The sequence below is a fragment of the Zonotrichia albicollis genome, chromosome 23, assembly GCF_047830755.1.
Source record: "Zonotrichia albicollis isolate bZonAlb1 chromosome 23, bZonAlb1.hap1, whole genome shotgun sequence".
In the NCBI taxonomy this organism is placed as follows: Eukaryota; Metazoa; Chordata; class Aves; order Passeriformes; family Passerellidae; genus Zonotrichia; species Zonotrichia albicollis.
Genome location: NC_133841.1, coordinates 3,558,807 through 3,576,510, shown reverse-complemented (window position 1 = coordinate 3,576,510; position 17,704 = coordinate 3,558,807). Strand labels below are relative to the sequence as shown.

Genomic DNA, 17,704 nt, shown 5'->3' with positions numbered 1-17,704 from the left:
TAAAGTCTCCCTTCCAAACTACCTCTGTTCAATAGAAGGATCTGAAATTATTTATTTTCCTCCTCCTACTTCACAGCTACTCTTCAGCACAGAACTCCTCCATCCCATTTAAAACAATGTTCTGTCTCTTTAATACCCAGTGTTTTAAACCCCCTTCCACAATAAAGAAACAATTACAACTTCAGGCCTGGCCTTGGCTCCAAAACTCAGTCTCATCTCTGCACAGGCACTAAGCTCAGACATCTTTTATGAAAAATCCTTTCCTTAGGATTTTTCCTCCTGAGAAGCTGAGAGGCCTCAGGAACAAAATGCAAACAATGGTTATCTGCTGCTGTGGAATGCAACAGGTGCATCTGGGATTGGTCTCATGTGGTTGTTTCTAATTAATGGCCAATCACAGTCAGCTGGCTCAGACAGAGTGAGCCACAAGCCTTTGTTATCATTCTTTCTTTTTCTATTCTTAGCCAGCCTTCTGATGAAAACTTTTCTTCTATTCTTTTAGTATAGTTTTAATATAATATATATCATAAAATAATAAATCAAGCCTTCTGAAACATGGAGTCAGATCCTCATCTCTTCCCTCATCCTCAGACCCCTCTGAACACCCTCAGCAGCAGAAAGAGACAAAATCAGACTTGAAACTTTTCTCATTGCTAAGGAATCAGGAGCTTTTGCCCAGATCTGTACTCCACACACCACAAGTTTCTCTGTTATAAAGTCTGAGGAGAAACAGGAAATCCCATGCTCTTGCCTTCCTTACCATTCAGGCTGCCTGTTGAAGAGAGCACTGGATGGGTGGATGTAAACAACCTGCTGGTCAATGAGTGTCCTGTACCCTTCCTGGGGATCCTTCTTGGCTGCATTCCTGAAGAAGCCACTGCAAATTGCCTTCTGGACCCGAACTGTGGCCTTCCCACAGGACACCACATCCAGCTTATGCCTGCCAGACAAGAGACAGAGAGAAAAAGATCAGAGCTCTGCAGATTTGGATGCAGCTACCAAAATGAGTTCAGCAAATTTTCTTTAGCTACTACAATGTAAGAACAGGAGATAGAGTGTAAGAGCTTGAGTGAGAGATGTGGGACTTTAAAATGCAGTTTATTAAATCTAAGATGTTGCAGAGTCCAGAGTTGTGGGTGGCAGAGCTGCACCTACAGCTGTCAGCTCCAGCTGCAGGCAGGCCTGGAGACACTTAGCTTAGGTTACAATGCATTCTATACTTTTCTTCTGGTTACATTGCATTATATGCTTTTCTTTAGGTTACAATGCATTATTTACTTTTCTTTAGGTTACAATGCATTATATACTTTTCTTTTGGTTACATTGCATTATATGCTTTTCTTTGCTGAGCATCTTCATACAGTAGAACCAATCTATACCTTAACTTTTATCTCTAGCCCATCATAACTACTGTAATTACCATATTCATGTTACTGTTCCCCAAAGTCAGTACATTACAGTTTAAGCCAGAAGTTGTTTTTCAGTTTTCTTGCAGTGGAAAATTCTGAGACCTTTTTTCTACTTGCAACATTTGCTGCCTTATTTGCCTGTGCTATCTTTGTGCTTGGTAAAAACATCTTCTGGTTTGAATTAAGTTTATCTTTTGCTCTAAGCCATAAAAACCCCTTCTAACACACCCTTTGCCTCCTTGGTTATCCAGTAAGACTGGCTCAGCAATTCTTTTCTTCTCTATCAAAACTTGCTTCCATCTCTATTCTTTCATCAAACTCTACATTCCAAAATCTTTCTGCTAAGCATCTGTGAGACTTTCTTGTCAAACTTTCATCCTTGCCAAGACCACAGAGTCAGAACTTGTCCCTCCTGGATGTGCTCACCTGTCCATGATGCCCAACATCTGCTTGCGAATGTCCTGAGCCCGGCGCAAGGAACGGGCCTGGATGAAATTCTCATAGCACCAAGGATTTGAAAACTTATTGTTCTTCCAGGAATTGTACACAGCCAGCAGAGTGAGGTGGTCACCTTCTGTTTGATGGAACTTGGCTTTCTTTTGATCAGCAAGTGCTTGTTTATCCTAACACATAAAATATACATCGATATATAAGATATCATCATAGAGAAAATTCCTGGACAATAAGGACGACACAGGCTCCTTGTCATTCATATCATTTTTTAACTATCATTTTAAACATATCATGATAATGATACAGGATTAATGTGGTATTTTTGGGGTCCCCCATGGCAGGAAGAAAATGTTTTTTAGAAATATTCATGTTCATGTTTTTAGAAATATTATATTATACTATATTATACTATAATATACTATATTATACTATACTATATAATATCATATTATGTCATATTATATTATACTATACTATATTATACTATACTATATTATATTAATTATATATCATATACTATACTATATCATATCATATTATATTATACTATACTAAAACTATACTAAAGAACAGAGAAAGGATACAGACAGAAAGTTTAACAAGATACTAATTAAAAACTCACGACTCTCCAAAGTCCTGACATAGCTAGACTCTGATTGGTCATTAAGTAAAAACAATTCACATGTTGGATAAACAATTTCTAAACTACATTCCAAAGCAACAAAAGAAGAAGAAACAAGTATTTTTTTCTCAGCTTCCCAGAAAAAAAAAATCCTGGTGAAGGGATTTTTCAGAAAATATAATAGTAACAGATTAAGACAACACAGAATGTTTTTTCAATCTCAGTCCCTATTTTTGAAAGAACACATCAAAGTAAATGGCTCCTTTATACTGCAGGAAGCCCATGCACACACTGCACTAACTGGTTTTCTTACTGCTCTACAAATTCTTTCAGTAATTCATCAAGAAATGTGAAGCAGTAGTTTGAGCCTGGTGATGCACACACCTCTCCCATCTGCACATAAAACATTCATCAAATACTGCAGTTACACAGATCAGAGCTGAAGTAATGGATCCAAGACAAACCTGATCCCACAGCAGAGGATAGAGGTGCCATGAAGAAATACTTTCTGAAAATTCAAAGGCAATCTGAACTGCAGAGCTGGGACTGACTTGGTTTTGGGTGTGTGTTTGTTGGGAAATGCAAGAGTGTCACAGACACATTTTATGAAAAATCCTTTAGACAGGATTTTTTCTCCTGAGAAGCTGGGAGGCCTCAGAAATGAAATGTAAACAATAATTATCTGCTGCTGTGGAATGCAACAGGTGCATCTGTGATTGGTCTCATGTGGTTGGTTTTAATTAATGGCCAATCACAGCTGGCTCAGACTCTGGTCAGTCACAAGATTTTATTATCATTCCTTCCTATTCCTTGCTAGCCCTCTGATGAAATCCTTTCCCCTATTCTTTTAGTATAGTTTTAATAAAATATATACATCATAAACTAATCAATCAGCCTTCTGAAACATGGAGTCAAGATCCTCATCTCTTCCCTGGGAACACCCCCACACAGGAGCAGTTTAAAGACTTTTCACTTCCCATCTCCAAATAAACTACCAACAGCACAGCTCATGAAAAGGAACATTTGCACAGGCAAATCTTCTGACCAAATTACGAGTTTCTTTAGGGAAATATGCTCACTCCTAACCCCTGAAGCTTTCACACCCAGACTGTGACGCTGCTGCCTCTGGCTCAGCTGCTCACCTTCGGCCTGTAGAACACGTTCTGCACAGACAGCATGGACACAATTGTCAGCATCTCCTCACTGCATCCCAGGTGCACTGACATGATCAACATCTTACACAGCATAGGCTCCAGGGGGAATTCTGCCATCTGCAAGAAAAATATTTCCAGGCATTCTGTGAAAAATCTCAAATCTTCTCAGTGCAAAACAAAGCAATGCCCTTTCTCACATATTTATTTTGCAAAGAGGTGTGCTTGATCCACAATCACTTCACTCAACATGAAGCACATTATTTGTCTGTATTCACTATCACAATATCCCAATACTTACAGGAAGTTTTTAGACATTAATAAATGTAAATCTATGAATAAAAAGAAACACTAGTTGCTCTTTAAAAAGCAGAAGGCACTTTTAAGAAGCAGAAGGTACTTTTAAAAGGTATCTTTTTAAGGTACCTTAAAAACAGAAGGTACAGCAGAGCTGTGGTAAATGAAAAGCTACCAAAACCTACAAGAGAGTGACAGCAAAAGCAAAGCAAGAATGCTAAGAGGGATTTTATTCTGCCTACCCTACGGCCCAGCCGAGTGAGCAGCCCCTCATCATCCAGAGCTCCCAGGGTGTAGAGCTGCTCCATGGCAGTAATCAGAGTTTCCATGGGGGGAGCATCCATGAAGTCAAAGGACAGCAAATCATTGATGCCCATAGCCTGGGAGGGATGGGAGAAAAACCAAGTTAAAACATTCAGAAGCAACAAACTCCAGCCTGAGATAAAACAGCAAATAGAGAGGCACTACACAACTTTAGGCAAGCCCAGCCTCATGTGCTTATCCTGACTGCAGGTGTGAATGCACAGCTGCCTTCCTGCACCTGAAATGAGGAGCACAGGCCACGGCATTCCTGCACTCCTCAGCTTCCTGCTCTGCTCTTTAGGTACTGCTCCACACCCCCCTCAAGCAACATGACTGAGCTGAGGAGAAACAGGAGCTGAATGCTGCTTTTGGGATTGTGTCTTGTAGAGCAGAGTGGCCTGACAGCTCCACAGGACTTCAGGTGTGCTCCCAGAAGGGGAATGGCAGCAGCTCTGCCAGCTGTGCCTGGGTTAATCCAGCTCACACACCTCCAGAGGGATGGTACACACTTAGACATGCCCAGGTTTGCAGCTCTAAACCCACTCTAAAACAATTTATCTCATCTGTTAACAATGTAAATGTCCCCTACAAAGGAAATGCTACTGCTGGAGATTTCTGTTTCTCCTATTTCCTGCAACTAACTGTTCTGTGCAGCTGAAACTCATCATTTAGCTGGCTATCCAACAGAATGACCCTCAATAAAAAACACAGGAGCAAGCCCAGTGCCTGAGAACTGCTTTTGTTGAAATCTCCCTTCCAAACTACCTCTGTTCATTAAATCTAAAATTACAGCATTACTTCCTGAGACTCAAAGGCAGAAACTCATTTATTGGCACACTTAGCAGGCTGGTTTGCTTCAATACCCACCTTCAGGGAGAGCACTGTGCTGGCCAGGTTTGTTCTCTGGATTTCAGGCACGTTGGTGGTCAGCATCTCATCCCTGTAGGCACGTTCTGTGTACAGCCTGTAGCATTTCCCTGGGCCTGTTCTGCCAGCCCTGCCTGCACGCTGCTTGGCTTGAGCCTGGAGAGAACAAGGGGGCAGGTACAAAAAACCCAGGTGAAAACAAGTGAAATAAAATGGTTATTCACAAATTTACCTGTATTGATAGAAAGGCTTTCAATAGGCACAGCCTCAAGGAGCTATCAGAAATGTGGGTTTATCATTGTCTCATTTTGCTCACTTGTGCTTGAAAACAAGTGAAATAAAACCAGGTGAAAACAAGTGAAATAAAATGGTTATTCACAATTTTACTTGTATTTATAGAGAGGCTTTCAATAGGCACAGCCTCAAGGAGCTATCAGAAATGTGGGTTTATAATTTTGCTCACTTGTGCTTGAAAACAAGTGACATAAAACCAGGTGAAAACAAGTGAAATAAAATGGTTATTCACAATTTTACTTGTATGGATAGAAAGGCTTTCAATACAACATGAAGTATGTAATCCGTAGGCACAGACTCAAGGAGCTATCAGAAATTTGAGTTTACCATTGTCTCATTTTGCTCACTTGTGGTTGAAAACAAGTGAAATAAAACCAGGTGAAAACAAGTAAAATAAAATGGTTATTCACAATTTTACTTGATTTTCAATACACCACAGGGAAGTATGTACTCTGTAGGCATAGATTCAGGGAGCTATCACAAATGTGGGTTTATCATTGTCTCATTTTGCTCACTTGTGGTTGAAAACAAGTGAAATAAAATGGTTATTCACAATTTTACTAGTATGGATAGAAAGGGTTTCAGGGGAAAGGGAAGTATTGGAAGGGAAGTATGTATTCTGTAGGCACAGCCTCAGGGAGCTATCAGAAATGTGGGTTTATAGTTTTCTCATTTTGCTCACTTGTGCTTGAAAACAAGTGAAATAAAACCAGGTGAAAAATAAAATAAAATAGTTATTCACAATTTTACTTGACTTTCAATACACCACAGGGAAGTATGTATTCTGTAGGCATAGATTCAGGGAGCTATCACAAATGTGGGTTTATCATTGTCTCATTTTGCTCACTTGTGCTTGGATGCCACATTGGCAGGACACACAACACCCACGGGGAGAGACAAGCACAGAATACCTACCTGGGAAATTGGTGTCACCACCAGCTGGTCAATTCCAGTCTTGGAGTTATAAACTTTCTGCTTCACAAAGCCAGGATCAACCACATAATAGATTCCATCAATAGTCAGAGATGTCTCTGCAATGTTGGTGGCAATGACAACCTGCAAATCCGAGTCTGAGTCAGCAGCAGCTCTGTGTCAGGCTGCCAAGAAAACCCCAGCACCAACTTCATCCTCTGGTGTAATATGAGCAGTTTATTACAAATGCAACCACTGTCACTTAATGGAGAAAGGAGAAATGTGCTCACAGGGAACAGAAGGAGATTTATCCACAAAGATGGACAGGTTTTAAGTATCTACCTTTGTTTAAAGTTTGGGCAAAAAGGGAAAAGAGCGTGAAAAAATCCACAATTCAAAGCAAGACTGCACTGACTTCAGGGACATTTTTTATCTATCACTCAGACACAGCCTGTAACCAGAGAAAAATCTCCCTGAGAATGTACTCTAGATATTCACTAGCTGCCTGGCAGGAAATTTACCTCCATCCAACATGAACTGCATTTAGATTTTAGATCTTTAGATTAACTAAAGTTAGCATCCATTAAATAACACACCAAGAACATTCCACACAGAGGTTTGCCCCACCAGATGTTTTTACATGTGTTCAAAGGCTTAGATAACTTGATATGTACTCTAACAAAAATATGCTCTAAGCTGTAAATCATCTTTTCCCCAAAAGGTTTATCCTTTAAGTACTGTAATACACCCCCCACTATTAAAATCTATCAGGAGAAGATGAGAGAGCTCAAAGATGAAATTACCTTTCTGCTCCCTGGTGGGGCTGGGTCAAAGATCCTGGTCTGCATTTCACTGGGCAGAGCTGAGTACACTGGCAGGATAATTAACTCTGGAACATCAGGTCCGAGAGATTTCATCCTCTCATAGAGGATTTCACAGGCAGTGTCAATCTCTTCCTGGCCAGTCAGAAAGACCAAAATGTCACCTACACAGGAAGTAAATTAAAACATCCACAGAATCAATTCTGTTCATTACAACTCCTGCATTTCCATCTTTTCATTCCTCATGTTTTCCATTGATGAGGATCCCCAACTTTTGCTAGCAACTCTTAGCCAAAGGTAACAAACTTCAGTCTTTTACCCAAAATTTTCAGCATTTTAGTTACTGTATTTACAAAAAACAAAAAGCATTTTGCTCACATCACTAACATGATCCATCATTCATACAAAAATCTTGCTCAGAGATCTTTAAATCACCAATAACTCAAGACCATTTTCTACTCACCTGGTGGCTCTGTTAAATGGATCTGCATTACTGTAATCAGGCTGGCATCCAAATAATCTGTCTCTGGCTCTTTTGTGTACAGAATTTCTACTGGGTATGTTCTGCCAGGAATTGTGAAGATTGGTGCTTCATAGAAATACTGAGAGAATTTCACAGCATCCAGAGTTGCTGATGTCACTATCAGCTTCATGTCCTGCCGTTTCTGCACTGTCTGCAAGGAGAACAAAATTCTCAAGTCATTTATTGCCTTTGAAACTATCGAAATATGGTATTTGACTAAAATCAGATAAATACAACCAGCAATAAAAGGTGTTTTAACATCTGAGTAGAAGGGCAGCTCATCCCAGTACCCAGAATTTCACAAAATTGACCCTGAGGTCCCATTTGAATCCTCCCTCAGCAACATTATCACAGGAAAGCTTTTGGCAGAGCAGGATGAGCAAAGCAAGAACATCCCCTGTTCATCCACCACTATGAACATCCAGGATGGCAAATTCTCATTGTTCTGCTGCATTTTGCTTGCTCTGCCTGCACACAGAGCCTCATTTCACCAAGATTCAGACCATAAACCCTTAAGAACATTTGCTCTTGAAGCACATGCATGAACCTCATTTATGTGACTTCACCTTTGCCTGTGCTCTCCTGGCACTGTCATATTTTCTGGAAAAATCCCTTTCCCCAGGATTTTTCCAGAGGAGCTGAGAAGCCTCAGCTTCTCCTGTGTTTTGCTGTTTGGGAATGTGGCTGGAGATTGTTTATCCAACATGGGAATTGTTTTAACTTAATGGCCAATCGTGGTCAGGCTGTGTCAAGGCCCTGAGGAGTCAGGAGCTTTCATTATCATTTTTTGTGCCTTCTGTCTGTAACCTTCCTCTATTCTTTAGTACAGTTTAGTATAGCATGATATAATGTGATTTAGCATGATATAATGTGATATAGCATGATGATATAATGGGATGTGATATAATGTGATGTGATGTGATATAGCATAATAAAATATAGCATAATGTAGCATAATAAATATAGCATAATATAGCATAATATAATATAGTATACCATAATATAGTATAGTATAATATACCATAATATAGCATAGTATAGCATAATATAGTATAGCATAATATAGCATAGAATAGCATAATATAGCATAGAATAGCATAATATAATGTAATATAATGTAACATAATGTAATATAATGTAACATACATAATGTAACACAATGTAACACAATGTAACACAATGTAACACAATGTAACACAATGTAACACAATGTAACACAATGTAACACAGTACAATGTAATGTAATATAACGTAATGCAATATAACGTGATATAATATAACGTAATATAATATACCGTAATATAATATAACATAGTGTAATATAGCATAATATAATATAGCATAAAGGATATAATATGGCACAATATAATATAATATAATATAGCATAACATAGCACAATATAATATAATATAATAAAGCATAACATAGCATAACATAGCGTAATATAATATAGCGCAATATAGCGCAATATAATATAGCGCAATATAATATAGCACAATATAATAATAAATTACCCTTCTAAGAACACAGAGTCAGATTCTCAATTCCTCCTTCATCCTGGGGACCCTGAAAATGCCCCACTTTCCTCCCCACGCTGAAAGCAGTAAAAATCCAGGCTGCATTACCTTCTTCAGGAGGCCAAAGAGCACATCAGTATGGATGGTCCTCTCGTGGGCCTCGTCCAGCATGATGATGGCGTACTGGGTGAGATCGGGGTCGATCAGGCACTCCCTCAGCAACATCCCGTCTGTCATGTATTTGATGACAGTCTCGGGGCTGGTGCAGTCTTCAAATCTAATGGTGTAGCCAACCTGGAGGGAAGAGTTGCACAGAAATAGGAGTTACACAATTATCAGCCTCATTAACCCCCAGTTTGATTATTCCACAAATTCACTTTGCAGCCTACAAGGGAACAGACAAATGGACACACAAGACAAGCAGCTCCAACACTGATTTTTCCTACTTTTCATGATTATTTTGGCATGTTCTTCAACATTGAAATTCACCTCTTGTCCCAAGCAGCAACCAAATTCCTCTGACACCCTCTTTGCAACAGACATTGCAGCCACTCTGCGAGGCTGAGTACATCCAATCTTCCCTCTTGAGGTATATCCTGCCTCAGCCAGGTACTGGGTGATCTGGGTTGTTTTCCCAGATCCTGTCTCTCCAATAACAATCAGAATCTGGTTGTCATGCACAGCCTAGAAAAGATCAGAAAACACACACTTGTTAAATCTTTTTTTAAATCAAAACAAACCAAACAAAATCAGCATGGGCTATGTGGGACTAGATTGAGCAGCTCTTGCTTTTGCTTCAATTAACTCAGAATAAAAATCATGCTCCTATTGATCAAGCCAGCAACCTGTTTAAGTGCTCACCTGACTTACTCACATGATCTTAGTATCAATTTTGACTTACATTAATAAATATCTGGAACCTCATTAAATATACATATATATATAATATATATATATACTTTAATATATACATATATAAAATATATATTTTTATATATTATATATAATATATATTATTTATATATATTTTTATATATATTATATATATTATATATAAAAATATATATAAATATACATATTTTTAAATATAATTATATATAAATATATATACTTTAAAATATATATTGTGAGCTAAAGTTCTGCACTTAAAATTACCAGCTGGCTATACACCTATCAAAAAACCAAGAGTATTTATTTTAAATTACTGCTTGCTCAAACCAGAATGCCTTTTCATGAGTCTTACTTGTATCAGCTGCTCCTTGAGCCTGAAGATTGGGAGACTCTCTCTCTGCTCAATGATGGAAAGCTGGGTCTTCTTACCATAAGAAGCTTTGTTGCCACCAAATGCATGTTTCTTCCACTCTGGGATATCATTTGGCATCATCCCAATACCTCTCATGTTTGCAGCTATTTGTCTTCCATCCACTAGAAAAGAAACAGTTTCATCATTTACACATCCAGATTCACACAGCACAGACCCTGATGATCCTGCTCCAAGTTTTCCATCATCCAGGCCTTCTATTCTGTGTGTGTTTAAATGTTTTTCAGTTTCTAAGTGGATTACACCCACTATTACAGGATATGCCTGTACATGTCTCCTGACATTGTTATTTCCATTTCAGTGCAAAAGCATTTTTGTTTTGGCTCACTTTTAAAGTGTGGCAGACAACACAGCATCAAGATATTTCTCCTGGGTTGCTGGAGCAGCACAAAAAAGGCACAGTTCAGCTGTGCTCAGACATACCATCAGGGAGAGGATCCACCCAGTGTGTGTTGAGGCCCATGGGGATGGAATCCATCTCTGCTTCCCTCTGGGCTTGTTTCAGCTCTCGCCTCTCTTTAGCTAAAGCGCTTTGCATCATGGCAGCCTGGGACAGGGAACCATCTGGGTTCTGCAGAGCAACAGGAAAAGATGTCAGGCACCACCATTCCTTCACCTTCAATATATCTTTTCTTTAGGAACATCTTCTAGAAATGCTTTAGAAATGTTAAATTTTGTTTATTAGATTTCCAGGGTATTTCTATCAGGCTGGTCTCATGAATTTTTATAGTCATAACTAATATGGAGCATCCTTACAGTGCCCAGTCAGAAGGATTACAGGCACAACCAATGAAAATATTTCTTTACTACTTTCTACTTTCAAAACTTAAGAAAAAGCAAATCAGAGAAATTTTGTTCTAACACACCTATGTTAAATGGCATTTCAGTTCCATTATTCCACTTGACAGTCACCAGTTAAGTTAGAACCCAGCTTTATTTGGAAGGAGTTCAGTGGTTATGTTTTTCAGGGCTCTCAGTAATGAGCAGGTGGGAAACTGGTTATTTTTTAAATTCCTAAATATTTATATGATTTAATCAAGTACATTGGTTTTAGCCCTGGAAATCTCTTACCTTTACTATTTTAATGGGACTCATGTCCATGCTCTGTTTAGTGTGACCTCGAAGAAATGGTGGCTCCTCTTCTACTAGCTCAATCTCAAGATCCTCATCTAAAATTCACAAATGACAATTGTTACAGAAAAAAATTAAACATCTCTTGGGTAGATAAAAGTGCCTCTTCAAATAACGCTTCCTGTGTATGCCTAAAGATATTCTTACAACTCCTTATAATATTGAAGAACTCCTTAAAACATTAAAGATTAAATATTAAAGACTCCTTGGAATATTAAAGATATCCTTAAAACTCCTTAGGAGTTTTAAAAGTGAAAACACTGCAAATAAAAATGCACAGACAGGGCACATCCAAATGCCACTAATAATACAGCCACAGGAACCCTAGTTCCAAATATAAAGATGACAGCAAATGGTGTGATGCTTTATAGTTACTTCCATCATCAATATATTTTTGAATCAAAATACATCCAGAAAGACGAGGAATTTACAACAATAACACTGCTGGGAAATATTACCTTCTTCATCATCCACTTTAGGAAGAATCCCAGTCTCCTCATCAAAGTCAGGAAACTCTTCCTTGGAAAGCACATTGGCTGCAATCATCTGGGAACAGAATGAATACAATGTGAATATGTTCCCATGAATGAACATAACTCATGCCTGAGTCAGTTCTAAAACAGGAACAAAGGAACAAAGGAACAAAGGAATGCTCCTGCATCCTGTATCCTCCCCCAGCCTCTGAGCAAGCCATCCTTCTGCTACTCCAAACCCCAACTAAACAATCCCAGATCAGAAGCCAGCCAGTTAACGAGTAAATTACACAATCAATTAATCCAGGAGCTGAATTCTAGCTCATTAAACTCCCTGACAACTTCACCCCCTTTACCCCAGTCCCCTGAGGGCAGCACAGACCTGTTTGATCTCCCATTTCTCGGGGTCGGAGATGCGCGTGAGGCGTTTCCTCTCCAGGCTGTCGTCCTCCACCTCGGGGGCGCTCACCAGGGACAGGTGGCTGGGCCTGTCTGGGTTCCTCATGGAGCTCTCCTCGGTGCTTTCTCCAACCAGGTTCCTCCTACGGTTTGGGTTCAGGTCTTCTCCAGTGTCTTGATCAACATCCTGTGTCACGGACATATTTTATGAAAAATCCTTTTGCTGCAATTTTTTTCTCCTGAGAAGCTGAGAGGCCTCAGGAACAAAATGTAAACAACAATTATCTGCTGCTGTGATTGGTCTCATGTGGTTGTTTCTAATTAATGGCCAATCCCAGTCCAGCTGTCTCAGACTCTCTGGTCAGTCCCAAAATTTTATTATCATTCCTCTCTATTCCTTGCTAGCCTTCTGATGAAATCCTTTCTTCTATTCTTTTAGTATAGTTTTAATATATCATTTCCTTTTAATGTAATATAATATATATCATAAAATAATAAATCAGCCTTCTGAAACATGGAGTCAAGATTCTCATCTCTTCCCCCATCCTGGGACCCCTGTGAACATCACCACAATCCTGCATCAGATAGATTGGTTAATCAATCAGCTCTACACTATCAATCAGCTCTGCACTTCTCCTTATCTATTAACTCTGCCATTAACAGCCCATTCACAAAAAATGCTGGTTTGTAGGCTTTTTGGCTTTTTTCAGCTAAGAACATCCTCAGGCATGGAACACTCTCTGTCTTGGCAATAGTAGTGATTAAGTTTAAAATTAAAAGCTTCTACTGAAAGAGGAAGACAAACAGCAACAGCTTGAGGTTTGCCTTGACTCTTTGATATCATGTCAAGCCAAGAAATTGCCTCTTTAATATCATGTCAAGCCAAGAAACTACATCAAAACTAGAGAAAACGTGTAAAAATTAATAGGCTGCTTAAATACAGAATGGTAAATTAGTTTTTAACTCCTAACAGAATGGATATGCATTAGTTTCCATGAAAAAGAGTGAAAAATAGCAAGAAGAGGCATCATTTTAAGAATTTTAGCACTGTACCTTCATGCTCAGGCTGGTTTTGGATCCAGTAAAAGACAACACTTTGACTTTCACTCTTTGTCCTTTGCTCACAACATCAGCAACGTTGGCAACCCGTCCTTCTCTTCGCAGCTCTGAGATGTGCACCAAACCTTCCCAACGCTTCCTGGAGTGAAACAGAGGGGCATGAGAGGGGCACATTATTACTCTGACAGCAACAGAGTTTAATACAGATTCTGAGTGATCTGAAGGGCTGTCAACAGACTGTGTATGTCCACAATCTGGTTTTTGTAATGAGAATTTTATAATTCTCCGCTGTCAAATTTATTTTTCTGAAATATCCCTTCAAAGCCCAGAATTCCTGCTGGCAGCTTCATCACATCTCTAAGGTAGCAGCAGAAAAGAGAACTGAGCTGAAGCAGTACCAGATCAATGTCACTGTCATATTTTCTGAAAAATGCCTTTGCTAGGATTTCTTCTCCTGGGACGCTGAGAAGCCTCAGAGAAAAATGAAAACAATATTTGATTGGTTCTCCTGCGTTTTGCTGCTTTGGAATGTGGTTTGGACATTGTTTACCAACTGGTCATTGTTTTATTGGTTTCATGTTAATTGTTTTGACTTAATGACCAATCACAGCCCAGCTGTGTGACAGCTGGAAAGAGTCAGAAGTTTTTCATAAATATCTTGTTAAACCTTCTTTAAATATCCTTTCTCTAATCTTTAGTATAGTTTAGTATAGCATTCTTTAATATAACATAGATCATAAAATAACAAAGTAGCCTTCTAAGAACATGGAGTCAGATTCTCAATTCCTCCTCCCTCTGGGGAACCCAGAGAATACCCCAGATCTCCAGGAAACATCAAAGGGTACCTCAGTCCTTCCAGCTGCACAAAGCACCCAAACTGCATGATGCTGGTGACTTTGCCATTGTAGATGTCCCCAATGGAAGGCTCCTCAGCTGGAGGTCGGTCTATGTGCTTGTCCCTCCACCTCTCATGGCTCTTCTCAAGGTATTTGTCCCGATCCCTGCGCTCCTTACTGGGGCTCCAACTCCTGCTCCTCGATCTGTATCTGGATTTTCCCCTGTTCCTGTCCCAGGTCCTGGAACGGGACCTGGAGCGCGATCGGTGCCTCCGCTTCCTGTCCCTGCTCCGGCTCCGGCTCCTCTTCCTTTTCTTCACCCTAAAAAACCAAAATTCCATCTCTGCAGGGCATTTCCACCTCAGGCAATGGGAGCAGCCCCAGTTCCTTCTCTGCAGAGCATTTCCACCTCAGGCAATGAGAGCAGCCCCAATGCCATCTCTGCAGGGCATTTCCACCTCAGGCAATGAGAGCGTTTCCACCTCAGGCAATGGGAGCAGCCCCAGTTCCATCCCCATAGAGCATTTCCACCTCAGGCAATGAGAGCAGCCCCAGTTCCATCCCCACAGAGCATTTCCACCTCAGGCAATGAGAGCAGCCCCAATTCCATCTCTGCCTGAAGTGGAAATACTCTGCAATGAGAGCAGCCCCAGTTCCATCCCCACAGAGCATTTCCACCTCAAGCAATGAGAGCATTTCCACCTCAGGCAATGAGAACAGCCCCAACTCCATCTCTGCCTGAGGTAGAAATGCTCTGCAACGAGAGCAGCCCCAGTTCCACCTCTGCACAGCATTTCCACCTCAGGCAATGAGAGCAGCCCCAGTTCCATCCCCACAGAGCATTTCCACCTTAGGCAATGACAGCAGCCCCAACTCCATCCCAGCAGAGCATTTCCACCTCAGGCAATGAGAGCAGCCAAGATATTCCCCCCCACACACACCAGGCACCCACCGATGGTCGCTGCTCCTCTGCTTGCCCTGCTTGTCTGCACTGGGCATCAGAGCCTCCAGCTCCTTCAGGGCATCAGCTGCCACTTTCACATCATCTTCATCCAGCATGTTCTGCAAGGACAGAAAACTGATGCCTCTTTCTGCAAAAGGGCTGATAAAGAGCTTGTCACAAAGAATTAATCTGCAGAATTATCAGCATACGTGTATCTACTTAGAAAGAATACAAGATTAAAAAATCTTAAAAAAATTAAAAAATGAGATTAAAAAATCTTAAAAAATTTAAAAATGAGATAAAGAAAAAAAGGACTCTCCCTATTTGGCCACAATACTGAGACAATTCTGCTTTTATGCAATAGAAAGTTCCACCTTGTTACAGAAATAAGAAATGCAAGTCCCTCATAGCTTCTGAACATGCAATTATTAGTTTGAAACATTTGAATATTATGAAAGGAAGGCCAGGCTACAAATTTCATGTCACAAGAGATTCATCTTCCACATATTCTGCAAAATAGTATCAACATGGCAATTGCTAACAGCTATTCTTTGCAACAATGTGCAGCAACACCAGCCTTCTACCTCTTCCACATTTCTTTTCTCCAAGTTCACATTTATCCATGCATTAGACAGAGAAAAAAGGTTGAAACTAAAAAAAAAAAAAATTAAAAGTTTTCACAGAATCACGAAAGAAATGTGAAATGACCATCTTACCCTGATGTTGGGATTGTCTGGCCTGCAAAGGGCTGGATACAATTCCCTCAACTTTTCTTTCTCTGATTTGGGTTTGACAACTGCCTCTGATTTTGAGATAAAAAAAGAAACAAAAAAAAAAGCACAATGAAACACAAAATAGAACTGCTACAACAAGTCACTCTTAATTTTTCTATGATTAAATATAAAATTTCATTTCCATCTGAATGCAAAGGCTGATACAGCTTTTACAGAGATTCAATTCCAGAAACAATGTGTTGCCTCCCTTCAAAGAAAATTCTGATTATTAGTGAGTATTTGAAAGGCAGAACACTCTGAGCAGCACACTCAGAATAAAAACAGCAGGATGCATGGTGCCATAGGATTTGCTTTAGAAAACTAAAACAGAAAACACAAACTCAGCCCACACTGAGCACTGACCTTTGCTCGTGGATGGTTTTGGTGGAGGCCGCATTGTCTGGATGAGACGAAGCAGGTTACTGATGAGGGAATCCTGACAAAAATCAATAAAATACTTCAGGAAATGCCAACAACACTTTCATTATGGGAAAGCACAGGTGAGGGTTTATTAGCAGGACAAAAATCACTCAATTCTGAAGATGCAGGTCGATTTTTAGAAATTGTCATTGGGCTTTGTGTATGCCCTAAAAAGAACCCAAAAATAATTATGATGATTTCATCTAAGTGACTTTTCTGTTAATCATTTTAATCACCTATTTAATCCAAATAGAGTTATTCCTAAGGAATCAATAAACACAGCATAAAAGCACCATAACAAGACTTATGACAACATCTGCCGTCATGAAAAGTTGTTTCTTCCATATTTTATATGCTCAACATAACAATAAGCAGTTTGAGTCCTCAGAAAGATACTTTTTCAAAGAGTATAATAGTTTTTAAAAAATATGAAGAAGAGGAAGGCAGGGGAGACAGGAATGTCAGAAGCTCATTAGTATGTAATTTCCCAATAATAACTCCTCACAATTTTTCTATTTTTAAAGTAGAAAGTTCTATAAAACATAGCACGACAAGGATAATATATAAACAACGTTCAGGCGTCACTTACAGTGAACTCAGCGCCATTCTTCAGGAGAATTGCTTTAAACGTGTCAAACGTGGTATTCTTCTCGGCAAGACTTATCACAAACTCGGCTGTGAGGGAAAAGCATAAATTAAATGGAAATAATAAAATAAAAAGCAGAGTAAGGAGTGCACGAGGGGGCAGAAGCAGCTCAGGGCCCCTGTGGGGGGAGAAGCCCGGGGAGCTTTTCCTCAGCTCTCCCGGGACCAAAGCGTTCCCTCAGGCTCACAAATTGTATTTTTTGAAGAAAAATAATGGTTTTTGATGTCTAAATTCGAAAAGCACCTTTACAAAACACATCCAGCCCCACGGAAAGGGCTACAACGGCCCTCCTCATGCTGGCCTCTGCCCGGGAACGCGCTGCCCACCGGAGCGCCCCGGAGGTGCCCGAAGGCCGCGGCCGCCCCGCTTACCCAGGTCCTTGTCGTTGATGCCCAGGTGGTTGTCGAGCTCGGTGCACACCTTGGACACCAGCGACAGGTACTCGAGCTTGGCGAGCTCCTCCGCCGCCGCCAGCTCCGCCATGGCCGCCACGGCCGCGTCCGGGGCGCGCCGGAAACGGCGCCGTGACGGGA

The 17,704-nt window shown here is 40.2% G+C and overlaps 1 protein-coding gene across 2 annotated transcripts in view; it reads right to left on the bottom strand.

Annotated features, from left to right (window-relative positions):
• The window catches only part of DHX8 (DEAH-box helicase 8), a 19,260-nt gene extending 1,556 nt beyond the window's left edge, over positions 1–17,704 (bottom strand). For both annotated transcript variants that reach the window (XR_012583581.1, XM_074557781.1), the window contains exons 1-22: positions 17,543–17,704; positions 17,115–17,200; positions 16,469–16,541; positions 16,049–16,134; positions 15,342–15,451; positions 14,399–14,710; positions 13,548–13,692; positions 12,478–12,681; positions 12,081–12,168; positions 11,563–11,660; positions 10,915–11,062; positions 10,414–10,595; positions 9,660–9,854; positions 9,279–9,464; positions 7,593–7,803; positions 7,112–7,293; positions 6,312–6,452; positions 5,103–5,258; positions 4,175–4,312; positions 3,627–3,755; positions 1,836–2,032; positions 761–940 (exon numbers count right to left, since the gene is read on the bottom strand). Coding sequence is in view for 1 of the 2 variants with exons in the window: in XM_074557781.1 (XP_074413882.1) it covers positions 761–940; positions 1,836–2,032; positions 3,627–3,755; positions 4,175–4,312; positions 5,103–5,258; positions 6,312–6,452; positions 7,112–7,293; positions 7,593–7,803; positions 9,279–9,464; positions 9,660–9,854; positions 10,414–10,595; positions 10,915–11,062; positions 11,563–11,660; positions 12,081–12,168; positions 12,478–12,681; positions 13,548–13,692; positions 14,399–14,710; positions 15,342–15,451; positions 16,049–16,134; positions 16,469–16,541; positions 17,115–17,200; positions 17,543–17,654 (3,359 nt within the window). In the remaining variant the exon portion in view is untranslated. The remainder of the gene's footprint in view (positions 1–760; positions 941–1,835; positions 2,033–3,626; positions 3,756–4,174; positions 4,313–5,102; positions 5,259–6,311; positions 6,453–7,111; positions 7,294–7,592; positions 7,804–9,278; positions 9,465–9,659; positions 9,855–10,413; positions 10,596–10,914; positions 11,063–11,562; positions 11,661–12,080; positions 12,169–12,477; positions 12,682–13,547; positions 13,693–14,398; positions 14,711–15,341; positions 15,452–16,048; positions 16,135–16,468; positions 16,542–17,114; positions 17,201–17,542) is intronic.